General features: G+C 38.6%; 1 protein-coding gene across 1 annotated transcript in view; it reads right to left on the reverse strand.

Moving 5' to 3' along the window:
- Positions 1-19,416: 19,416 nt before the first annotated feature.
- doc2b (double C2-like domains, beta) overlaps positions 19,417-27,025 on the reverse strand; it is a 130,163-nt gene continuing 122,554 nt past the window's right edge. Inside the window, exons 7-9 of the mRNA XM_059351362.1 lie at positions 23,615-23,696; positions 21,459-21,555; positions 19,417-20,368 (exon numbers count right to left, since the gene is read on the reverse strand). Coding sequence (XP_059207345.1) covers positions 20,235-20,368; positions 21,459-21,555; positions 23,615-23,696 — 313 coding nt within the window. The 3' untranslated portion in view covers positions 19,417-20,234. The remainder of the gene's footprint in view (positions 20,369-21,458; positions 21,556-23,614; positions 23,697-27,025) is intronic.

A 27,025-nucleotide genomic window follows, 5' to 3' on the forward strand; every position in this document is an offset into this window, starting at 1 on the left:
AAACCTTCATGGATTGAAAATTAAGAAATAGAGTCGTAATTGACCTTGTTTACAGTTCCAAGTGTCCTGTCAACAGATGTCTCTTTTATAATTATAGTTCGGAGGGGGATTTTTCACTGCATTACCACCATTGGCTACTGGAAGTGATTGCTATCAAAGCTGAGCATTGGCACTGTACCCAGTTCTATACATCCATGCATTTTTTTATCCTTTCTCCCAGTTATCTCGTGGCTTAATTGGGATGGCACAAGTAAAATACAAATTAATAATTTTTTATGAAATTATTAATATATAAACATAATTAAGCTTTTTTTTAATTGGGAAATGAAATGGTATTTTTTTGGTTCAGCAATTTCCTTGTAATTCTCCATGTCCTCCGGTAGGGAAAAAACCGTTTAGTTATTTCACAGTTTTATATGTCGGCCTAGTTGTTGACAGACACTGACTAAAAATAAAAACGCACAAAATCTGGTGTTTTTATTCTATAGGAAAAACATGAAAGCGGAAGTAATTTCTCTCGCTAACTTCCGGTAGCTTGACAGACCTTTTAAATGAGAGAGCAGAGGACCGCTGGTCCCCATGTTTGCTCTCCGACTGGAATAGTTAGCAGCTGGTCGGACTGAAACAAACAACTTGCCATTCAAACTAAAGGGGCGGGTCTGCAGTGGAGCGGGGCATAGTGGGAAATGTTGTTCTCTGGCCTATTTGTTAGTACAGGGCGGTCTGGACAGGTGGATTAGATAAGAAGGCATAAGATGTAACTGTATTGTCTTTGCATATGTTTTAGCAGCAGTAGAGAAAAGCTGAGTGAAATAAATCAATCAATAAGAGACAAAAACTTGAGGACAAGGTGCAGGTGCACTGTTGTAGAGTCCTTGTTTCAATGATTAACAATCAGGCTGAATAGCATGGCAGTATAAGACGTATTGTTGTCCATGTTGCAATAGAAGACAAATTAACTAGCTTCAATAAAACTGTCATGTTTTATTTCTGGTTGTAAATCCATAACAGCATTATCACAAACACATTTATGTGCAGCTACTGTTGTCGTCCCAGCAAAGAGAATGGGTAGCTAAAACAAACATAATAACTTTTTTATTTTGAAAATATATATTTTATATATGCATTCACAAAAAGAAAGAGACAGAAGCCCAATGCTCACACTACCTGAACCCCCACTCCCCAACCCTGCCCCACCTCAGTCTCAGGTAACAAAACTGAGTACACATGTGGGGAAAATACAATAAAAACGAGTATAATTACCATTATTACATTTTTACCGCATCCTTTTGTAACCTGGCCTGTCTATTCTCGAGGTATAGCAGGGGTTATCATCTCCGACTGTGTGTTCGCGTAGGAAGGCTCTGAAGCCTGCAGGTGTGTTTTTATTTAATAGATACTTTCTATAGGCAGCTTTAATCAAGCAGTTACTTTCTCATGCTGCTTCATGTTGCTTATTCTTGTCTGAAGTCCTTTTACTGGAGAAGAGTGGAGTGGGAAACAACAACAACAACACACTTGGGTGCTTCGAGAGTACCAGTCAAACGTCATTGTTTGTTGCCAGGTTGTCACTCCTATGTATCGGAAAATTTCTGCATTAAGTTGAACCTTTTTTAACTTACCCATGTCAAACCCGCTGGGGGCCTTTTGAGTTGCCAGAAGCGTGTTTATTTCAAGTTATTTCAAGTCAGTTTCACAGTAATTGGCATCCTGTTGCATCTCTGGTGTTTAAGTCTGGTTGTGTTAATGGTTCTCACCTGCTGGGAGGCCCAGTGGAAACCCACCTATTCACGGCTTGTAGCAGCACAGTCAGATCAAACTGGGCTTCGCTGGAAAATGGTCCTTGACATTTTCTTTAAATGAACGGGACAGTGTTAGCCTGGATGTTCACAATTACTGAGCTCCCCAGAGTGTTTTTGCTCATTAACAGCATACACAAGTCATATTTTGCTTGTGTCTTTGATGGATTTATCAGCTCCATATTGTCTGACACTTCTTTGGTCCACTTGTTGAGAGAAATGCAAATATCACACCCAAGGCAGAATAAACAGCTGTGCAAAAGCAGGCAATTGCTAGAGATTACCATAAACTTTGACTGCAAACTTGTCAGGAAAGGATTGTGGAAAAACTACAGGCCTGATTTTAATAGTGACAAAGCCTAGCCGAACATAGTTTTCTGATTTTCACAAATGTACAGGTGCATCTCAATAAATTAGAATATCATAAAAAAGTTTATTTATGTCAGTAATTCAATTCAATAAGTGGAAATAACACATTATATAGACCCATTACACACAGAATAAAACATTTAATGTCTTAATTTATTTAATTTCTTCTAATTATGATGATTATGGCTTACATTTAATGAAGACCTAAAATGCAGTGTCTCATTTTTTTTTTTGATATTACAAAAGACAAATAAAAAAAAAGCATGTTTAATATGGAAATGTTGGCCTCTGAAAAGTATGTCCATCTATATGCACTCAATACTTGGTTGAGGCTATTTGACTTGAACTACTGGAAATTGACTTTTCCATGATATTCTAATTTAATGAGATGTACCTGTATGTGAAATATTTCCAATTTACATAAATGCACAACTCATTTGAACATAATTAAAATAGTTTGGGAAAATTTCCTAAACTATTTTAAACTATTTCATTATGTGAACTATTTAATTATGTAATTATTTAAGTGTATCCAAACATGCAGTATGTAGTGGTTGCGCTTGCAGATTTTTCTAGACGTAGTTGTTGTTGTTGTCATAGAATTCAGGCTAAGGGCTTCAAGTTGCTTCTTGTCCTTCTTGTGTGTTGAGTATTTTGGCCCCAGAGGAAAAAGCTGTGCACCAACCTTAAATCCCTGCTTCTAAATCTCAAGCCTCCAAGCGAACAATCTTGGAGTGCTTTTTAATCCTGATTTGAATTTTCACTGCCACATCACAAATGTCACCAAATTTTGTCTTGCATTGCAGGTATTACAGCATTTTCTCACACAGACAGATGCTTAAAATGTGGTTTTGGTCTTTTTTAAAAAAAAAATCACATAAGCGGGCACAGCCACTGCTCCTCCATCCTAACCCCAAACACCTCATGTCTGCATTTTATTTTGGATGTCTTAAACCCCTGCCCTGACTGGTGCCTAATAAATCACAGAAGCACTGTGGTGTTAATTGTCTCTAGCTGAAGGGCTCTGCCGCAAAAGTATTTCCAGCCAACACTCTAATTACAAGAACAATTAGTTGTAACAGCCCACAACAAAGTATTAATTAAGCAAATAATGCCAGCTCTGCGACCACAACAGAGTCAACTTATTTGAACTGGAAAAACAAGTATTTCCCTCGTGACAGGTAACTATTGTTCTGCTAATCTTCAGATGGGAAAACAAATAGATCCCTGTACAAATAAGCACACAAATTAAGATATTAAGTGTGTACTATTTAGTACACTGAGACATTTCAAGCCCTGAATGGGATATAATAATAATAATCATATTTTTTCATTGTGATGCATGTTTACAAATCATATTACAACACACAAGCTGGTGGGTCTTGAGAGAAACATTCAGCTACATTAGTGATTTCTTTTTGTGGTTTTCTCTGTTGGATATTAATATACTGTATGCAGGGTGGAATGTTTTTACACTGTTTTTAATTGTTTTTTCAAATGCAAACACACATTTTCTTGTGTGGGAGACTCGAAATGTGTGTGTGTATGTGTGTGTGTGTGTGTGTGTGTGTGTGTGTGTGTGTATATGTGTATGTATATATATGTGTATATATATATATATATATATATATATATATATATATATATATATAAATATAGGGTTTAAACATTTTTTTTATAGACTGAAAGAACAGTCCATTATGCAGCGATCAATTCCTACCAACGTTCATGGAACGTTTAATGCAGCTCCATGTACTTCAACATTATATTATGTATTGATCACTTGGAAGTGGGTTACAAGTGTATCTTTTATTGCACTGTACCTGCTAGTGAATAAATAGACCTTGAGTGGACACCGATGTGCTATCAAAGCATTAAGGTTCACTTTAAGGGTGTTTTGCCCTAACCTGATGGTCATTAAGTTGACACTTTTATCCACTAAGTTACTTCTGGCTATCTTTACACTCCAAGAGAACCTTAAAAGTCTCTCAGTTGTACGAATGCAGGTTTAAATGCTTGTGCCTTTTAGCTGTATAATTGTTATACTTGTTCCAAATTGCCACATTTGAAGGCAGGGTGAAAATCCTGCCCTGATTGAGCCAGGAGGTGGTCATAATAGAGCTTAGTGTACAGAACAGGCAGTCTTTTCCTCTCCAGCTGGTCGCTCTGCTTCCGTCCAGCGTCCTTTTTTTAGCCTTAGAAAATTGATCGCAGTGGTTGTTCCATTTTATGTTGGCCTCCTCCGGCTCCATCCTACTGCTTCCCCCAATGTACCTCTATGAACTTGGGTTTTTGTTGACTCAAAGTGATGAATCGTACAAATGTGCTCGTTTCAGAGATAATACCAAACACTCTCCCCTTGAAGGCGTTCATAGTGTTGCACTTATAGGGTTGTAGGCCGCACAAGTAAAGTGACAGAGGTAGTTGTGTGAAGAGTGAAAATAGAGGGTTTAAGAGTATCCAGGCACCAGCAGGTCAAGTTTTGGATATCTCCACTAGCTGAAGTAATGTGACTTGAGCTCTAATAAGAGCAATGCTTGTTTTTAGCCTTTGAAAAACCAAAAACACAAGAGAATTAGCGTAAGGAAGGGATTACAATATATTTAGCTACAATTATTAGCTTTAATGATTAACTAAAGTCACTTTCACATATAAAGTCTGTTGGACTCTGTGTTAATCCTTGGTGAAGTTGCAACATGTCATGCTGTTGATGCTGCGTTTTTTCACTTTTATGCGGCATTGATCCGATTGAATCCATTAGCCACCATTCTATTGCTAAATAATTTGAAGACTTTGTCGTTTTTTTGTGAGTAGCCCCAAGCAGCTGTGTTCTGTGGTTGTCTGACCATATTTCGATAAAGGTCTTTACTTCATCATTAGACCACGTCCATCCACGAGACATTTTTCAAGCCTGCTACTAAAGTACCTGGTGCTAATTCTCAAATTTCTGCCCAAATTCAACCCAGAATTCGCTGTGTTTTGGTTTGCTTCCTTCCTTTGGTTTGGACTGTTTTCTCACCTGCAGCAAACAGAAATTTGGTGCACTTAGAAGCGAACTGAGACCCCAATTTTTTAGGAAACCATTGTTCAGTTCTTTGGTCTGCACCATAGTTAGTTTGGTGTATTTTGTCTGATAGTCTGTTGGGTTTTTTCTGGTGTGAATGCTTTTAACAATTAATTAATGAATTAAATGTTAATTTCAGGCGGACCAAACAGCTCAGGTGTGAAAGCTACCAAACCAGGAGCATTTCATACTTTTTTCTGGGTTTGTTATTCTACATTTCTCCTGGATGCTACTTTATCAGAGCGTAGCATTAGCACCTCTGTCTTTATTTGATTTGGAGTTTACCTTTCAATGCTTCGTGTGATCAGGCCCTCATGCTGTTGACGATACTGAGGACATGCAGCTTTGGCCTCCGTCTTTTTGTATGATTTAATGTATAGCCATCAAATGCATATTTAATACCCGTTTACAGGGTTATTTTTAAGAAGGGGTGATCATTTAGCTGCATTAGAAAATTGGCCACAAGCATTAAAACATTAAAACGTAATCCAGAGAGCCTTTTCAACTTAATGGGAGCTAATGGTGAATTGCTTAGACACAGCTGATAACATCAGCTATAGACATTATAGTCATTTTAAGGCAGTTTAGCAGTCTGCTTTTGTTTACTTTGATTACCGTTCACAGAAATGTCTCTTTTCAAGTAATGCAATATCAGTAAATATCAGTCAATATAGTGGGTATGTCCCAGCTAAAGTCAATGAAAGTCTGTAAGGGTTCAGTGCTCAGGGCTTTAAGTTGACACTGGAACTGGGCCACTTTCCCATGCCTTTTTATGTGTTCTTGTGTCCTTCATAAGACATTTGATATTGTCTCTTACTGCCAAGACACAGATCCACAACAATGGTGTGCCAGCAAAGGAGGATGAATAAAAGCCCTGCAAGTTTACTCGCCAGCTGAGGTCACATCATGTGAGAGGCAGCAGTCAAGAAGAAAAATGGATTCAGAAAAGATACATCTCCACTGAGCAGCTCTGTAGTCTTCTGTGGACAGACATGTGACGTCTGACGCACAGAAACGTCTCCAAGTACAAAGAAATGTCCAAGAGAGTGAGGCACATTAATATGCCGAGAGATTTCACCACAAGGTCACAATATCAGCTTCCAAGTTTCAAAGACAAAAAGATAAATTCACAGATTGCTAGAAAAATTCTGCTACAATTTATTCAATACTTCAATACTACAGAATTAACTATGGTGAGCAGATAAGAATAGGTGAAATTCGGGGTGGGGATTTGGTGGTGGTTGTGTCTTGGCTGAACCCTTCACACAGATGACAGGTATGTTATAGTCATTTTTAATGGCTTCCCAGCAGCTAAGCCCATGCTGGGTCTAGCTGCAAAGTGCATGATTACATGAGCTGGAGTTGTTGTTATAAAAATATTATATTTAGTTTGTGGACTTCAGACCTGCTGTTGGAGGCAGAGTGATAGATAGGTGCAGCTGCTGCTTGGCATAGAGGAGCTGAAGCGCTGACTTAGGCCTTTGCCATAAAAACTTGAAATGTATTATTTGGGGAGTAGGCTGTGGAGCTGCAGAAATACCAAGTAAATAAAAAAATACTTCCTCCTGCTCTCACCATACACGTAGGCTCACAGCTATGTAGTGAACTAAACACACTTCCGATAATAAAGGTTTAAGACCTTTTTACACAATGTTTTGGTTGCTTTGGTGAGCCTTGAATGCTGCAACATGAAAAAAAGTTGTCTGATTCTGTTATATGTTATTTGAAATGGTATCACAACACAGGAAAAGTCAACTTCATTTTTACTGGAGAACAGTAAGTACATTTTTATAAAAGAAATGGAATCAATGTAATTTAATCCTGTTCAGAATGACCCTGACTATCACCATGTAAAGTTCAATGTTGGTTATTTTTACTTAACCATTTCTGAGAATATTAGGGGAATATAAGAGGAAAGTGAGCTTAATTACATCAAATAACATTCACAAATTCCTTATATTCCAACGGTTTTAGTGGTTGATGCTTGATTCCTTCAGTGTAACAATAATGCTGAGAAAGAAGAACAAAAAAACTATACTAATTATTTTGAGCCAACATGCTTATGGTAGCTGCGATCAAATATATCGTTGTAGTTGCACTGGAAATATCTCTGTGTGACGTCACCTTACTCATGTTTAGAACATGAAAACTTTAAAAAATGGAAATCTTGTCGGAGGACGCTCATTCTCAAAGTTGGATCTCCCCCTGAGGGGTAGAATTAACACAGGAGGAGGTAGAGTGGAACATAAAATCATGCTGAAATGACAGCCAAAGGCAGCTGAGCGAGGGACCGTTTTAAATTCTGGCAGCAGCACGATGATTGCTTTACTGAAAAGTCTTCAAAGCAAATCACAGAAGCAGCAAATGACAGCTGACAGTTTGCGAAGTGGAGAGTGTGGGAAAAATCTACATGTGGCTCAGGTGCGATATGGCTGAAAGATATTGAATGGATTATTTTGTCATAGATACTAATTCTGTGGTCAAGAGGAAAGTTTTTCAGTCAAACTATTATCATATATGAAGTCATAAATATTACAGTTGTGGACTGTACAGCAGGTGTATATGTGCAGGGTTTGTCCCCTAATATTTCCTGCACTGCATGAAAAGTGTACCATGTATGGACAGAAACATTAATTCCTGACAGCAGCAGGCTTTAATGCCAAACAGACCGACTTCCTACAGCTCCCAGACTCTGAGTCACTGTTCTTTCTGAGCACAATCAGCACTTTTCTAGATGCAGTTGTCCTTAAAGGTGTACGAAACAACTTTGCGCACCAGTGACCCCAAATGGCAGCGAGAGATGGGAGTGAGTCTGATGACTTCAGCCCACATAAATCCTGTAATGTGACAGAGGAAATATCACAAACATGCAGTTTATTATGTTGATGTTTTATAAGGATACGACACTGACAAGAGGTGAAACTTGGATTAGACGGCTTGGACTGTGTGTCCTGCCAGTGACCATAAAACCACTAAAACATAACGAAGAGAAGACATTTAGAGGGCCAAGAAAAAGTACACCAATGAGAGTAACAAAGGTATAATGAGGCCTGGTCTACGTGCTGAGCTTATTTAATCATCACTGGAACAAGCAGTGTGGATACTTGGATACTAGTTCTATTTTAGCTGCAGCCAAAAATATTCAGCATTTATAGCTGGATACAGTTTCTAGAAGAGAAAACCTTTTTGACTGACTGACCAGATTGCATTACTGGATTTACAGAAGTGGTTTGAAAGTACAGCGATGGATAAAAAGGTGACCTAAGCTTTGGCCTGATGATTGTACCAAAGGAATTATTTATTTGCATACAGAAACCACTATTAATTGTTAACTAGCTTCATAACAATCCAATGGGGTCATTCAGAGGGTGTAGCAGGCTCTTCTGTCTTAATGTGGAGTATATCAATAACTTATTACATGCTTTCTGTGGTCACTTTTGTTAATGAAAAAAAAAATTGAGAATTTGGTGGAATTTTAATGATATTCAGGTGCATTTACTGTTTAATCTTTCAACTATTTGCTCTTGCAGATGTTACAGATCCAACCAAAACAAATCCATTAAGAGCAGTTTACACATTAAGGAAGGTTTTGCAATAGCACAGTTCTCATGTAAGACATGTTTCTGCTGTGAAGAAGTCACCACACTGTCTCTAAATGTTATTGACCCGCACATAAATGTACTGCAGTCCAAATGTTAGGGTTCTTGGTGCACCCGTTCAATATTTTTAAGTTGTGAGTTCTAAGTAATAACTTTTTTTTCTTAAAGTTCAATAAGTGAATGTGTTTCTAAGTGATCACAGCAAGAGCACTTTACTGACCTCCCCCTGAGTTTAAAAGCAGTTTCACACTAAAAATACTGATTCCTGATATGGACTAAAAGCTTCCATCTGTCACCATGTCTATGTGAGGTGTGATAGTCATACTTTAGTCACTTCCTATTGAATTTTCTTTTTTCACTCATGTTTCTGTCGGATTAATGACCGTTTAATGACCTGTTATCCTCGGCTGAAGTTCAAATGTTTCTCGTGTTCGTCCATTCCCTGACCTCTGTGACTTAAACATACAATATGTAATGTTGTGCCACTAGGTATCTCTCAATCAAAAGAATAACAAACATTTTAACTTGACAAATAACTTGATTAAGATCACAAACGACCTCTGCCGTTAATACAAATTAATAGAGGTCCCCAGGTGCCATGGTCTTTTTTTTTTTTTTTTAGCCTTTTTCATGCTAAACCTACATATACCTTTTTAAATTATATAACTTTCGAATACCTGCCTCTGATTCTAACAGGTTTTCTGATGAGATAAACCATAAATATATTTAAACACAGGTGCTGATGAACAGCAGGCACTATTTGGAAAGTTGCTTTGTACCATTTATCCAAAATGCGTGAATCTACCTGGGTGTCTGAATCTGACATTTTCCAGAAATAATACAATCATGTGCAGAGAGTCTGAGATTTGGCCTTTACTCAAGGATTATGAGTGCCATGTGTGTCTTGGATTTTAATGAAATTAATTTGTGGGTGTGATATTTTCATTGCTAAATTAAGAAAAAAATAGCAAGAGTTTCTATGCTGCTGCTGCTGCTGCTGCTTGGTGTCATTCAAGAGGAAACAGAGCCTCAGACACAGGCATGTAAAATAAGCTTTAATCTCTTCCCCGTGACCCAGATGAAATCCTGAGAACAACCAGGGTGTTGGCAGGGCTCAGGCCACGTCTTAGAAGTACCTTCCTCCACCAGTACACACAACTGTGATCTGTGCAAACAGCCTTCTCCATGGATGAATGGACTTTGTACAGCCTCAAGAACACAAAATACCAAAGCCTGTTCCCTAAACCGACAGGTTATATAAGTATCCGCTGCAGCTGTTAATCAGCAGTCACTGTGTTTTGAACAATGGAAATGACTTTTCGTATAAACTAGAGGTAATATCTACGTTGTTGTCAAAAGTGTTAACACTAGAGGTCAGAATAAAATAGCTAAAATGCTTCACTTGGATAAAAATGGGCTTTTAGACCTCATATATTGTATTCTGTCATCAGTTGGTTTCAGGAGCAACCACTACTTGTTCAGTAACTGACAAATCAGGAACATTTTTGACTCCTCATCCTAAATTCAGTTCTCAAACCCATACGTCCACATAGGTCATTTGTTCCTACCTTTTCATTTTCCATCAGGTAGGTGTAACCCTCCGGTTACAAGCCCAATTCTTTAACCTCTAGGCCACCGGCTGCCCATGAGTAAAGGAGAACTAGAGTTTTCTGTAGAAATTGCATTCTCTAGTGGTGGTTGCTGAATAGATGATGCTACGATGCCATGCTGAAGGGAATATTTTTAACTTCACTGAAGAGCTGACACTACACTGCAATGGTGGCTTAAAAGGGTAAAATTAAGTTAAAGTGGTAGGAAAAGTGCTGAATCATGGTTGAGGGTAATTCGTGATAAAAATATAATAGTAGTATGTAGAGACAGCTCTTAAGCTGTTTTGGGGACCAATATGGCATTTTTGTGATTGATACCAAATTTAAAGGGGAAAATTCACTGTTTACCCATATGGCCGATTCATTTTTTTTCCTGTGGATCATGCACTGATTTGCACCAATATGACTATACAAAGGTTCTAAGAAGGGCTGCTTTCTTTAACAAATAACTTCCTAGTCTACAGCACCGTCTTTGGAGACGTAGTCCTTTAGCTTACTGCCCATTTGCTGGCACCTGTTACATTACTATGTTTTTGAAAGCAGAAATCACCAGTTCACTTGTCACTTGCTCACACTCAGCAACCAGACCATGAATGTTTTCTAGTCCTTTTCACAGCAGAAATATTACACTGATAACCCTCATCATTCCAACATATTAAACATATAATGACTAAAGGTGAGGGACTTTACAGTTAATTTGCATATTGTATTAATTCAAAATAGAAATCTGTGTCTGTCTCCCTGCCTATCACCTCTACCCCGCTGGTAGTGTTTTATTTAATCTAGCTTTTCTGTTGTCTGTTAAAACTACATTGTTGGAATTGGCTGCTTTGAATGGGGGTCCCCCAGGATGCCAGTACATTGCCATTGTTAATTGAAACAGACACGGAAAACAAGGATATGAAGTCATTTCGAAAATTGATTTGCAAAGTGAAGAAAAATTGGAGTGATGAAAAAAGAAAATCCTGTGAGATATGATGAAAAATGTACTTATTAACCTCAGCTTTACACTTTATTTGACTACCAAGGTTTCCGGTAATAAAGAATGAGACTTCTTGCTAACAGCGACGTGAATGCAATCTCAGGAAAAACTTGTCACACATGTATAAGAGTCTTTAAAAGACCTTAATCCAAAATGAATGAATGAGGTTTGCTGGATCTCAGGTGCATCGTTGACATGCTGGGGCAAAGTCTAGAAAGAGTTGTGCAAGCCTGCTCCTATCTGACATTATAAATCCAAGATAAAGAGTTGTGCTCAGTCGACCCTTTATGAACACGGTCCTCCAAACACTTGGGAGGTGCTTGAGAAGACTCTGATTTTAAGGTTTCATGAAACTTGGTGGAAAGATGAAGCATGGGCGAAGGAAGAACCCATTAAATTTTGTTGCGGATCCAGATCACAGGGCAGATGTACAAATTATTTTTCAATTTTGTTGACATTGTGAGACGGGGCATGGCTTGGTGGAAGTCTGCACTCTCCAGGTGCCCTTCTCGTTATTGTTGCATCCGTCTTGTGACTGGCTCCACTGTTCTCTTTTCCCATTTCACCTGCAGAGGCCGAGTCCTCAGAGTTCAGCTGCAGGATTCAATGAGCCACCAGAGCCACTCGTTCATCATTTCATGCATTCTCCCATTTCTTAGATAGATGGCTGAAAGCTCAAATTTTCTCATTTCTGTTGTGCGCTAAGACATACATCACAGGTTCAAAATCTTACTGTTGACAGCAAAGTAAATGAGAATCCTTCACAGTTCTGTATACATCCCTAAAAGATATCCTTCAAATGTGGACTGTCTCACAAAGTGCCAAAAGTAATTGTGCATTTTTCCTTTCTTCAGCCAAGTTGGCTACATTATTTTCTTCACTGATGTCTCCTCTAACAATTATAGAGATATTATCAATGTGCATTTTATAATTTAGTGTGTGTTGGATCTTTGCCAGGTAATTAAATGAATGAAAGGATAAGCAATGATCCTTCTTTCTAACAATGAAATGTGGGAAGAACAAAAAAGACCTGCTGTCTCACAAACTTTCTCTTCAGTCCTTCTGTTTCCTCTGATGTCTGATGACATCAACAAAAGATATTACTGTCATAATCAAGAAGTAAGTTAATTAACAAGTTAATTAAGTGTTTTGCTTAAAAGCTGTATTGATTTGTTTCTGGGCCACCGGGGGGGATAACCTTAAAGACACACAGCTTTTGACAGGTTGGCTATTTACACACTCAGCAGACACATTATCAGTCACTGGGAGTTGTTGCTGTGGTCGCCTGATGAATTTAAGTCTTGTATTCACTTTCCTGTTACCTCTGTTCTGCTCTGATCTAAGTCCTGAGGGAAATAGCTGTCTCTTTAGCTGCTAAATGCTCAATTAAGTTCACCAGCTAGTCCCTAACTTTGTCTGTCTGCTTATTGGTGCTGGGTAGGTATAGTAGTGAGTTTATCAGCTTGAAAATAGCTGCCATGTTGCTGGACTGATTATCATCACTGTACAGTAAATATGAAATAAAACCATAAGATAGAAGAGCTAAAGCTGTTGGTTTTGGAGGCATTTTTCTCAGTATACATTTGTTGAGATCCTAAAGGTTACTCAGCATAGACACGCAACAACATTTTAGGTTAATATTCTGGCAACCAGTTTTAATGCTTGTAAACAAGTAGAAAAATATAATAATACCCATGAGCCTTAGCCACCAGTATTACAAAGAAGCCAGTTAGAGGCACGACTCAGCTCAAACCTAAGGGAGTCTAGGCTATTTTCCTCCAGAGAGATTTTTTTTCCATTTATGGCGTCGATACACAATATTTTTGAAGTTATTCGAGATAATAAAATACCTGTAATCTGTATGTCATTTTGGAAAACATAATAGTTCCCCAAGATCCTGTAGAGCCTACAATATATTCTATTCTACATTCTCCAACTGTCTTTGTCATTCTGAAACCATGACACTGACTATTTTCACTTCTAACACCTATTTGAAAAAAAGTTTTTGTACACTGTGTTACACACATGTGCTTGGGGAAAGTACAATCTTAAACAATGAGAAGAAATCCTGCACTGCTAAAATTTCCTACCACTGAAAAAGAGGAAATATGTCAGATATAACTATATTTTTATCTGATGATAAACCTACCACTGGATGGCTATATAGATGGTATTCTCCACTATTTTTGCTGCAGGGGCACAGACACTGCATCCAGAGCTTTTCACTGCCCAGGACAATTGTGATTGATTTAAGGAGATAAAAAGAACCCGGCACGTTTCTCCTGCACTAGCAGAATGATAATGACTTTCTCCAGCACAGACACAGCGATTTGGAGATAGGTCTGGCTGTCCAACAACATTATTTTCAAGTTACATATAGGGTAGGGATTTGGGGTAAACAGCATCACTAATCTTCTTACTAATCTTGCAAAAAAACTGGGATCTGAGCTGTCAGGTCAAATTGCACCGTAATGTGAACAAACATTTTGCCTTTGAGGACATTTTCATCTTATGTGTTGATTCAACCAGGAAGGTTGCTGCATCCAATCCTAAGAAATGTTCCACCTGCCAACTGCCCGAAATAACTCCCAACACCCCTTTCACATTACACACAGTCAATTAATTAGTTGTTTCTCTTAAAACGATTGATTAGTGGGGTTTAAACTGTATTGTGGTTGCATAAAAAACAGCTAACTGCTGTTATCTGTCAGTTTTCTGATCATTTTGGGCAAACTGGAGGATATTAGCGCCTGAATGTTCCTGACAGAGAGGTCAGACTTTTTCATTATTGTGCTAAAATGGGTTGCAATAGAGGATAAGGCAACAATGAAATAGGCAGTCACAAAGCTAATTGATTTTCCTTTGTTCCCTGCATGTGAGTCATAGCTGTGCAGCCTTGTGGTGTTCTGCAAGATTAATCTGGCAAAAGGCACAAAAAGGAGATCTGCACCCTTTTCAATTGTCTCGTCTTAAAGGGAAATACCACTTGAAATATTGCCTCTTTTCAATGGACCGGTACAATGCAGCTGGGCTTTGAATAGGAACAACTCTAAATGCAAGACAGAGTAGACGTTGGAGCACTATAATGCTTAGTTTGCTGAGTTTTCCAGCTTGGATGTGATTGAATATGTGTGCAAACTATAACCTTAATGGCTACAGAAGCTAAGGCCATCTGGTTAAAGATTAGGCTTTGCAAGGTTCCTTTTTTGTCATAATGGGACTTAAGATTTGTAAAGAAGTCATTTAAAGGGAAACTCCACCACCTTTATAAATAAAGATCAGTATTCTGACCAATAGTTGCAAGTGAAGTCAGCATATCTCTGCTTTAATTTAATTGGTTTGATTGTCTCCCAAAAGTGTCATACTAAATCACCACACTACCTTCTAATTCAGTTTAGTTTCAAATGTTGCATTAGTAATGTGATGTTATGTCTCATGTTTCCCTAAGTCATTGATTTGCTTTATACTACATACGCTGCTAAAATACAACATTCATTCATTACCATTACCATTACGGGCTGACACATCACTCCTACGGGCAATTTAGAGTCACCAATTAAACCTAAGTGCATGTTTTAGACTGTGGGAGGAAGCCAGAGTACCCGGTGAGAACCCACGCTGACATGGGGAGAACATGCAAACTCCACACAGAAGAGCCGCAGGCGGGAGGGGAACCGGTGACCCTCTAGCTGTGAGGCGAGAGTGCTAACTACTGCACCACCGTGCACAACTTTTTATCCTGGCTGTAACAATAATATCTCAACAACTGTTGGATGGATTGCCAAAGAATTTTCCCCAGATGATGAATTGTAATAGATTAATGAGATATCTTTATATGTAGCTCCATCATTAACCTCTAATGAAGAAAACATACACATATGCAGCAAAACAAAGTGTTTACCAAAAAACACAATCAGAAAAGCATGCATCTTTTTTTATGCCTTATATGTGTTATCAAACAGAAATGTGATTTTAATTTATTGACTTGCAGAATGTTATCCCAAATTGTGTGCACACGTTGTCAAATTGGTGATTTATCCCTAATTTGCTTATGTTTTGTCTTTTTGCATGTTTAAAAGTATTGCAACATACTGTATATAAACTATTTATTACAATAATCCAGGATTTAGTTATTCTTTGAAAAGCATGCAATCAAACATACAGAAATGGAAACAAGGAAAGGCACAATAACTTGTCCCTTCGGTGTGGGACTAAAATATAATTAGAGCATTTATAGTCATACATTCAACCAACCAGAATAATGCAAACAAGTGCCTGAGTGTTAAAAAGGAAACAAAACAACAAAGGAGAGATTTTAATTCACATCAAGTCACGCTTCCAGATAGTCAATACAGCAGCCAAACAGGCAATGCGATAGTGTTCAAAGGTACAAAATGTTGTCCAGAAGAAAGACTGACTTATAGCATAATCTTAGAGCATCCACAGTCGTGTATTTAGTTTTTTTTATACAGAAAACAGTATCAAACATTAGGCAAAGTCATCTCATGACAAAACCAAGACCATATGCATGCAGTTTAGTTTTTTTCCCATAATATTTAGCTTGCATACAAAGGCAGACAGATTACAAAATCATAATCACATGTCGGTTGTATTCATTACATATTCATCAGAGAGAGAGAGGGGTCACTGTTGGGTCAAGGATTATATTGAGATGCCAACAAGGTTTCACAGCCAGTTTGTGCATCACAAATCAATGTGGCTGAAGAGGCTGTTAACACTTAAAAAACAGTAGTGAGGGCCGGTGTGATGCATTATACACTTCATTCTCCAGCTTTGAAGGTGTGATATCGCTTGTCAAAATCAAATTTGCTTCCAAATGAATAGAATGTAGTGTGAAAGCAGTGCGATAGTTCTAATAACACTATTTCAACAATAAAACTAGGGGTTAAGAGGGTCAAATAATATATCAAATGGTCGTTAGGGTTGTTCGTCACTATGCACCAGCTGGAATTAGTGAGTTAAAATGCTGTGATTATAAAACTGGTCACACTGACAGCATCGACATGCTCCTAAACACAAACATGCCCGGCATATCACTTACAGTGATGGTGAGGTAATGACAAGAAGCTGTTAGGTGAATTGCAAGCCTGACAGGAATCCTGAACGTTACGTGAGGACTATTTGTATGCCGTGTTCCGTGTTACCAGTCAGTGCACGGTGGAAATTTACAAGAAAGGTGGGTGTGGGGGGCATGCAGAAAAGGTCATACCGCTGGTTCAAACTCATAAAATCACAAATACATGGCATGCATCCCAGCCTACTGGTCCGTGAGGGCAAATCAAGTTGGGAGTTTTCAGTCCTGGAAAGTTTTTCAGGGCTGCACAGGGACTCGGGGTATTAAACCTTAACATAAAATATTAAACGAAAGAAAAAACATAAATAATTCAACAGGCTAGAAGAAGTCAAAGTAAAATTTGTTATCATAGTGTCTGACTTGAGTGACATACTGTAGCCCCTGTAAGTGTGATCTTGGGCTGCGAGTTCAACCATCTCTATTCCCAGATATGTTCGCCCAAAATACAGAGCTGGAGATTTGACATATGAACAATATTAACAACACAGAGCACTAAGCTGCACATTCTCAGAGGATTTACTGTGGAATAGAAGGGGTTAAACATGTACATTCTGTTTCATACATTTATAGTGGAGCTGCTTACATAAAAAATAAACCCTCAACAGATGCAACAACATAGGAACAATATACATATACGGCTAGTATATTAAAAAACTCTGCCCTTCTCACCCTGGCCCTTCTGAGCAAAGCTTGCATTGCATGACTGTGACTTTAGCAAGGGTGTGTTCGCCTTTTCAGAAGCAAACTTGAACTTCAGCAACGATAGGCTGTTGTAAACAATACATGCTTTTTGATATTATTATACATTTTTTTAAAATATTTGACGTAAACTTTCCATTTTTAAAATTCTGCCCTTTTGACAAACAGCAGGTCCATTTTCCAGCCACATTACAGTTGAAAATGCTGCCAGCGAGTTTTTTTTTGTTGTTGTTGTGGAAACTCTTTTTTTTCTGTAAACAATAAGCTACACACACACACACACACACACACACACACACACACACACACACACACACACCATAGAGCTGCCCAATCATGTGGTGTTGTGGTTTTCGACAAGTGATTTTCACCAGGCGCTTCAGCCACCGAACTTCATTCTGCTGTTGATTACAGCTGGTTTCCATCAAGGAGGCTCTCTGCTTTCCACAAGTACGGCTGTGTGATCGCAGTGACTGTGTGAATGTTTCCTCTGTGCTGAAATTACCCACGGATCGTCTGAATCATCAGGTGCATATGAGATCAATTTTTATATTCATGACCTTTTTCCGCTTCTGGCTAATCACAGATTTAGTGCAGCTATTTCCTGATTATACTCTTGTTGCACACATTGGCACATCTTACCCTAGAAATCTGAACCTGTAAAAATCACTTTAGACCACCAACAGACGGCTAGCTGATTGGAAACCGCACTGTTCTGTACCTGTGATTAATCCCAATTTCTACTTGAGTTTCTACATGCATATTTTTTTTAGATACCTGTTGCTTTTACTCTGTAACGAAAACTGATGCACCTTGTTGATAAGAGGACATTCACTGATGGTGGCCGATGTTTGTCTAATGTCCGTCAATTTTACACCAGCTAAACATTGTCTTAGTTATTTGCGGCCAGACTCGGGAGAACACAGTCCTTTTAAGACAGTTCAGTTATATTTTTTTCATGAAGATTTCTTTGTTTCCCTAGTACAAATATGATAATAAGCGAATAAAGCAAACAAACAAACAAAAAAAAAACCCTGCTGCTGTCCGCTTTTGGCCAAATTGTTTTAAGCATTGGAATTGGCCCAGAATTTCACAATCGGTGCATCCCTACTAAATAAGACCCCAGCTATTTTGAAGTATATATGGGACAACTGAATGGACAAAACACGTATTCAGCCTTGACATCAGAATTACCACAAAACTGGGCAGCTCTATAGGTTAGGGGTTGCACTGAAAAATCAGTGAGTAGTCAAAGAAAGTGGTGCTATGACTTGGCTTTTTCTCATATTGATTAGTCTTTGCAGAGACACAAAGGGAGTCGGTAACTACATTAATACTTGCTGTAAGAAATCTAGAGGAGACAAAGTAGGTTTTTGTATCTCACTGGTCAAACAGTTTGCTTATTATTGAACAGATATTTGATTACCTGTAATTCCAAAAAATCCTCAAAGTAGTTATGGCTATCATGTGCCAATATCTGTCTCCTTATAACCTTTAGTAATTAGGTTTTTGTTGTTGGTGGTAAGTTTGTTGTACCTGCTAACCACCAGCAAACTGCACTGCAGTTTACTTGGAAGAGAAGGGAAGGCCTCAGTATACTTCAAACAAGTTACTTATGGTATAACAATGTCGGGTTGCCCTGCTATTTTTCCTTTTTTTGTGAAAGTTGTCACTTCGGCTGAGATGCTACAGGTGAATAGGGTGAAAACGTTAATGGATATCACTCCAAAAAATGATGAATTTGCCTGTAATGCCTCTTCAAGTGTAAAAGCACATCCCCACAATGTGAATGATACATTTCTAATGTTTATCTTGTGATTGCTGTGACTGTGCAGCCCACTGATATGTTGTAAAGGCTGTTTTGAGTCTGAAAGCCTGAGGCAGCATTTAAACATTCCTCTTCGCTCTCTTTGTGTATTCTTCTCACAACTACTTTTAAAAAAAAAAAATGTTTTGTTTGTGACAACAAATGCAAAATGCACAAATGCTCTCAAGGAGAGACAGTTTCAGTTCATTGTTATTCCCATTTTAGCCATACATCACATCTACATGACGACAAAAGAGTTGTTGGAGATGGATGAAGGAGGCGGTCAGGTGCAGCCAGGAGGAGGATTTGACGGCATGCTTTCCAGTCCGGATTCAAATGTGGTCATTCAGAACCAAACCAAATGTTGTGTGTGGACTTTTACTGAAGCTAAAGTTGTTTTTTCTTGGGGGACAGTCTTGGGCAGTCTGTTTAAAGCATACTGAGGCCTTAACTTGCACAGTATTTTAAGGGGAGTCATGGCGTTGTTCTCACCTGGCCCAATGAGTCAAAGTAAAGGATAAAAGCTCCAGTTTTTTAAAACAAACTGCTTGTAGTTGGTCCGTTGTGTGGGAGCCATTTACATGGGGGGTCAACGACAACAGGACCTTCACCACCCCACAGTTTTACATTCATATAAAAGTGCAACATCTTGAGTTATCGAAATGAGAACTATTCCACTAAACATTTCTGCATATTCCAACAGTGTAAAATGTTGCTACATCCTTTGTTAGATTCTCCACTCATTCTACCACCAAGATGATCGTATGAAGGCTTTGTTTGTGCTGTGTCGGGGACTGGTGAATCATTGGTAAATCATTTAGCTGCTGTAAGAGATCTCATCAATGAAAGCATTTGCTCATTTTGTCTTCACTGGTCTGATAAGAAATCAAAGTTATAAAGCTTTAAATGTAAGCCAACAATACTTGTGATTCATTTTCTTGATTATATTTCTCTTTTAAAGAAAAAATAAATGAGCAGCTGTGCAACCCCTATTGTACATGTGAACAAAAACATAAGCATATTTTAACTGAGCCCTGTTGTAAGGAAATATATTCCCAAAGAGGTGTCACAGGTCGCTGTGGCCAAAATCCAGAGAAGAAGATTTGGGAGGAGGAGGGATTAGGAAAATGAAGGCAGGAGTCCAATCTGGTGCAGCCGGGGGTGGGGTGGGGTGGGGGGGCCAACAGGTTGGATGACAGAATGTGAGTCTTCAGTCATTTAATGAACCAGGTAATTCATTGGTCAACGTGTGCCAGCGCTCAATTTTCTTGTCCTTGTTTTTAAGGCAGTCAAACCAGTGTTTGAGCCTTTCTCCATTTGCATTGATACCCAGAGATACACCACCTGGAACAAGGAAAGAGGAGAGTATCAGTCATATGCTGAATTCCTACCAGAACTTGTAGGAGGCTTATTTAGATGTGCCACATTTTAAAAATAGTGAAAGGGCAATCAGTCTGATGGCGATATATATACCATCTGGGGGCAAGATTTCCTTATCCATCTTCCATTGCTTACAGTCTAATTAACACCTCAGTGAGTGAGAATTGAGTTGGAACTGAGAGACAAATTCTGCAACCGGGTTGTTTCATATGTTGCTTTATGAATGCAGATACGTTTTTAAAAAAAGAAGAAAAAAAGCTAAAGTAGTAGCAAGAATAGCTGATTGGTTCTAAGATTGCATTTCAGTCAATGTGTTGGCTCGCTCAGGAGATTTTGCATTAATATGCAAATATCTGTAAGTAACAGGATAACAGCAGATCAGCTCTAAATCACTCCCCACATCTATGAACCATAGATCTATATAATAGTTTTGGGTTTCGTGCTCATTAAACACCTTTCACGTTTCTATCCATATGTATCACAAATTTTAACTTCAAGACAATAGGCAAAATGCGAATGCTTGTTTCCATTCACTAACATTATAGGATTATCAAGATAATCAATTAATGACGCCAATTCTCCAGTTGGAAAACCATTATTTCTCCTTGTTGGAACAACAGGAATAAAATATCAGCTTCATCCAACTACATAGCCACTTACTGAAATAACAACTGTTAAATTGGTATAATTTCTTTAAACATAGTGAAAATGTTCAGTTAACAGCTATAACTGATAAATAAGACTGTGGCAAAACAATCTGCTACTGATAATAAATATTTCCCCCCTGAATGTATTCATTTAAATGTGTTAAAAGCATTTTATTACATGGCTAAATTGACATGAGTATATGATGGCAGGCGGGCCAGTTCCCAGCATGGCTCAGTGCTTGTTTGTTTCCCAGCCTCCAGCCTCAGAGAGGGCTGGGCAGATGGCACACTCAGCTGGACAGAAGGCCAGCGGTGCTGCTGATGCTGATGAATATCTGTCAAGCTATTTTAACCTGCTGTCGTCATCTGTGATGAAAGCAGAGCTGGCACGGTTCACCTGTGCTTACCTATGAAGTCGTTGGACTTTCCGATGTCGTAGTCCCACACGGTCACCTCCAAGGTCTTTTTGGTGAGGTCTGCATATTTTATGTCGTAACAGAACTCCTACAGAAAATAAGAAATGAATAAGACACTAAGAGCCCCTCTCTCTAGTATGATCACACACAATTACACATTAATGTTTTCAGATCAAGTATAAAACCTAAAATGACGCTTTAAAGGTCGCGTTAAATTAGAGTCAATTTAGCTTCCATTAAACACTCCTCAGCATGGTGTTAGGTTTATATAATTATCATTACAAACCTGAATGCAATTGACATTTGCTTAATTTTCTAAATTGATTCACATATTTCCTGAGTTTTTGTTTTTTCAGTGTCTAAAATAATATGCAAGTTAATGTCAGTGCAGTAGTTACCTTTTCTCTCTTTGAAGGCATAATTCACTACAGAATGCACAGTGTCCCTTTAATTCAGTGGTGGACTCAGGGGATCCCTTGAAGCCCACTCTTTTTTGGGAAGAAAAACACTGCAGAAGTGCCCTCTTGGATGCCCCCAATGTAGATAAAACATAATAAAGTGCCCTCTAGGAACCCCTTCCATTAGAGACTAAATGAAGTGCCCTAAAATAAAGAAGACGCAGGACTACATGCTACTGGTGCCCCACTACATGCAATTGGTGCCCTTTTCATTTATTTTTTCCCCCTGCCCCTCAGACTGCCTGACTCCACCACTGCATACTGAGGTACTTTAACAGAACGACAGTATAATCAATAAGGTCCGACATTTCCTAAACAAAAAGAGCATTTACTGATATCCATTTGCACCATGTAAAGCAGGAACGTTTATTCTCTGTTCCAATCTGTAGTTCAATCAAGGTTGCTGCTTCACCATAATGAAAATCAATGCCTTGATACGGAGGAAGACCCCATTGCTCGTCTCTGACAGAAAGGCCAAGAGGTGATGGGAGGATATGGATGCAAAAAATGTCAAAGGAAATGTCAAGCCGCTGGCCTGCCTGAGTGTTTGTCCAGGGCCGTCCACTTGTATACACACGGGTACTTCAGAGTCAAGCTGCCCTGTGCCACGATGCACCAAGGGGGCTTTAAAAACGGCAAAAACATGGCTGTGTTGAGTTCAGACACAGTCATGGAGTTCAGAAATGCATTAATGATTTCAACAGCATTTACAATCAGTCACTTTGGTTACAAAAGAGGCGTTCATCTGTGAGATTTAACTGATGATAATAAGGGCTGATTACAGGCTTGTTTCCTCCACAGCCCTCAAATTATCGTCAAAATATGTTATGGTCCCTCTTTTTAGACTCTGCTTTAATGGATTATGGGCCACTTGGTTGTGGAACAAGCTGTAAACAATTCACTGACATATTATCACCTTATAATGTTGATTTGTTTTCTGCAAACAGTTGTCTATTTAGACATCTAACCAACGCAGAGCCAGATGAGCATTAATTTGGAGTTGTGTTTGTGGCCACCGCAAACAGTCCTAAAAATGTCAACAGTGAGGACAGAGCAGGACACACACAGGGACTCACATGCACTAACATGCACATACATGGACGGCAAGACCGGCTACCACAACAATTTGTTGTTATTTGTTGTCTGCAAAGAACAGAGATGCATTAAAACACACACAGTGAGAAAGTGCTACTTCATTCTCTAATCAGGATGCAATTACTCCACTCTGTCTTTACAAAGTAAATAGTTGTTTACTGCTAAATTATTGTTCTGAATGTTGTGTATAGGCCCTTGAAATGATGGTGATGGATCTCAATTATCATTCTGACACGTTTTAAACATGTTTTCAAGGACGGTAAAAAAACAATCTTGAAATGAAGTTCGATAACATATAAAAAGACACTTGAGTTATGTCTATGGCTGACTTTTGTGACACATACATTCAGAGACAGCTTTAGTTCTGCTGCTCTGAAAAAGTCATCTTGTGATGAATTCAGAAAGATGTGCCTCTTTTCGATCTGACAGCCGTGCCCTCTCGGAATAGCTTTTGTAGGCCCCCGGGTTATGGAGGTTGCTCAGCACATAAAAGCACCCGGATAAACACGCAACTGAGGTAAAAAAAAAAAGTGGGAAAGAAAATAAAAAGAAATTGGAGCTGCAAGGTTTGAGCGCAATAGTGGTGGATTATACCTCGTTGAACTCTGGATTGAGCGTCTTCTTTTTCACAGCAGTCTTGTGCTTTGACTTTTTGTTCTCGTCAGGCTTCAGGTACCTGTAGGACAGCAGAGCAGGGAGGGAAGACTTAATACCTCAAAGCTTTCACAGCGCTTTAGAAAATACGACCAATCCCTGCAGATTAATTCATTAAATGCCTACATCATGCTGGTGTATTAAAAGCTCCATCCACTATGTAAATCCTCATATATTGACTGTAACAATATCACTCAGCTGTTATTGTGTTCAGTCCTGCAGAGGGCGCTGTGGCACTGCCCTACAGCCAACCACACAGCTGCATTACATTACTCACACTACATTACATTACTACATTATCTGACTTTAATAGACTCCACCTGTGCTTTTATTAAAAACATTTTTTGCAGGGGGTAATACTTATATGCTTTTGTGTCGTCACCTCTCAAGATTGATGTCCAATACATGGCTAGTTTATCAACAAGATTTCATTTTAGTGTCTTTGTGATGAGATTACAGAGGTGGAGACACCTCGACTCATAACAATAACACATTTCCAAAGTCAGTCGATACTCCTGCTGCACCACGCCATTATGTAGTTTCTTTACGCCATAAATCTCAAGTATTATTGAGTTTTTATGAGTTTGTTCTGGTCGAATGTTTTAATCTTTGTGGTTTCCAAAGGCTGTTTTGCTTGTTCTATTTAGGATGAATTTTCTGTTTACTAAGGATGCACTCAATCTCTAGTTTATTAGCCAAAAACCAAAAAAAATGTTGTCCCATGCAACAGTTATTTTGTTATAGTGTTTCATTCATTTTTCCTGTTAAACTGTTTTAAAGATGTTTCATTTATGTTTATTTTGTAGGACGCAGTTAGCTGTACTGTTGGATTTTTGTTATACTGAGAGTTTCCATTATTTGTTTACCCTGATTCATATAAATGGGTTTCAAACAAAGTATCTGAAGCATCTCTCAGTATAATGCATTGCAATTCTACAGCACAACAGACTACAGCCATTGACCATAAGGCAAGGCAAGTTTCTCTACATAATAAAGTTAAAAAAAAAAAAAGACACATGTATGAGAAATAAGTATAAAACATTTATATATTTATTCATTATCCAAACTCAGCTGACACTGGGTGAGAATGAATGAAGTATAAAACAAAAGAAACTAAATAAGTACAAAACTAAACTGAGGCATTCATGAAGATGGCTAGGTATTCTCCTTTTGTTTTCAACATCTGTCATAACTATGACAACCTTGCATTGGGCGCGAAGTTGCCAGAGGACGAGACTCAAAAGAAGGATGTGAGCGAGAGATGGAGTCGGTTTGTTGTGCAAATCTGTCGTCTGATTTACAGTAAATTTAGTGCCGTATCATTCAGCTGGTTTGGAAAATCAATGTAATCTGGTGGCCGTGGTAATGGATTACATTCGACTGTTAACTACAGCCCCAATCTCTGTTTGAGAAAGACTGAAACCAGAAAGTATCACTTGTTGGACTGGGGCTTTAAAATATAGTCATGAAAATAAAAGTCTTCAGCCATTTTTTTCTCAGTAGTAATAGACCATAAAGTTGAACCAATAATTAAAATGAAACCAGAACATTATAAACTTTAAGTAAGTAGCATATATTGCAGGAGTTTTTTTTAGGGAAACCTACTAAACTGGCAACTGCGTGTCATGTTATGAAATAGGCAATATAAATAAAAGTTTACTTTATTTTGATTTGTTGAGGTGTTGCTGGTGTTCCCACAAGATGTAGCATTGCAGTTACTAATCCGTTTGCATTCACTGCAGTCTGTGAGTCAGTGGAAACATCATTAGTGCTGCTGTTAGTCTGGGTGCAGACATTATGTGGTTATGAATGCATGGTGTGTAGGTTCCTATGTTGGGTCAACTTTAGGGACACATTTCAGAAGACCAGTGGGTAAAACGATGATTTTTGGGTCAGTTAAGGATAATGTTAGGTTAAGATTTAGGTTCAGGGTTCCTAATAGGATTTTATTTCACTGACAAATATGTACTCTGAGTATGGGTAAGAAGTTACAGCTTAAAAAGGAATGTGTGTGCAGGGGGAAATGGAACAAGGAAACCTAAAAAGGGTGTAATACTTGTGTGAGGTTGTGTGTATGTGACACAGTAGTCTCCCAAGATTACTGAAAATTGAAACCATCTGCTAAGTGCCTTTAATGTTTGGGCTTAAGTCAATAAATGAGTTACTTAAAACATTAAAAAGAAGTCTTACGATTCTTCAGGAAATAATTGTAAGTCTATGTAATATTCCAAAAAGTGACCTTAGTAAATATGTGTGTGTGTTTTGGACCTTTACTCCTGTCCAGCCTTCATAAATGATGCAAAAGGCAAGCTGTACTTATATGAAACCCTGCCTGGTGGATGTTGTGTATTTCCTCTGTCCATTTGGCAATGTAATAGTTTTTGGGCAATAATGCTCATTGTGATGGTGGTATATTTCAATCCAGCAAGCAATTACAGTAGCTCGTCTCATCCCTCTTTCCTTTTACGTGCTCACTGGACCCACACAGACTTCAATTTTCCAAGGTAACACGGAGACTTAAAGGGAGGGTAAGTGGGTTATTGCTCACAAACCTACCCCAGGGGGAAAGGGTGCTGAAATTGTTGTTGATGAGAATATTGCAGGGAACCTAATTGTTGTCATGTAATGGGACTACTGACCCCCAGGCAGAACAAGCTAAGAGTGGTCGTTAGAATGCAAACAATGCTATTGTGCCATACAATGGTTTTAAATCTCACATCATTGAGTAAATTGCAGCAATTTAAATGCTTTTGTTCAGCAGCTGCACAATAAAACCTTTTTTTTTTTTACAAAATATCTGTACCTTTATACTTGATGAAATGCACTTGTCATTGACGACATCTACATTCATTCTGCACATGCACTTTAAGAAAATTACCTGCACAATGGAGCAAACTATTTACTGTTCAGGTAACAGCTGTGACTTGATGCATCAGATTGACTCTTGCTAGACATCTGCTGGTGGAAGTGAAGAGAAACCATGAAGCCCTGTCTATCCGACAGTGTACAGTTCCTTTATTCCCTCACATGAGCTCGTCAGTGAATCTATTATCTGCTCGCGTGTCCTTCAAGCTTCAGGGAGATTTTCTCAACCTCAAACTGTCGGAAAATTGTTGCCAGCCCCTCTCCTCCGATATGAGTCGCGCTTTTGTTCCCGTGGTGTGCACAGCAGAGTTGGAAATTAATTGCACTTTCATTGCTCAGCCAGATGAAAGACTTGGGAAATGTTCAGGTGTGATAAATAGGACTCTCCTTCAAATTGCAGCCCTGTGGATGGCCTCTTGTGCTGCGTGTCTTTCTTGCAGCTGATAATCACAGGTAGTCTACCTCTTTTCTGCTAAAACATCAGCG

This window comes from Centropristis striata, chromosome 15, assembly GCF_030273125.1.
Source record: "Centropristis striata isolate RG_2023a ecotype Rhode Island chromosome 15, C.striata_1.0, whole genome shotgun sequence".
Classification (NCBI taxonomy): domain Eukaryota; kingdom Metazoa; phylum Chordata; class Actinopteri; order Perciformes; family Serranidae; genus Centropristis; species Centropristis striata.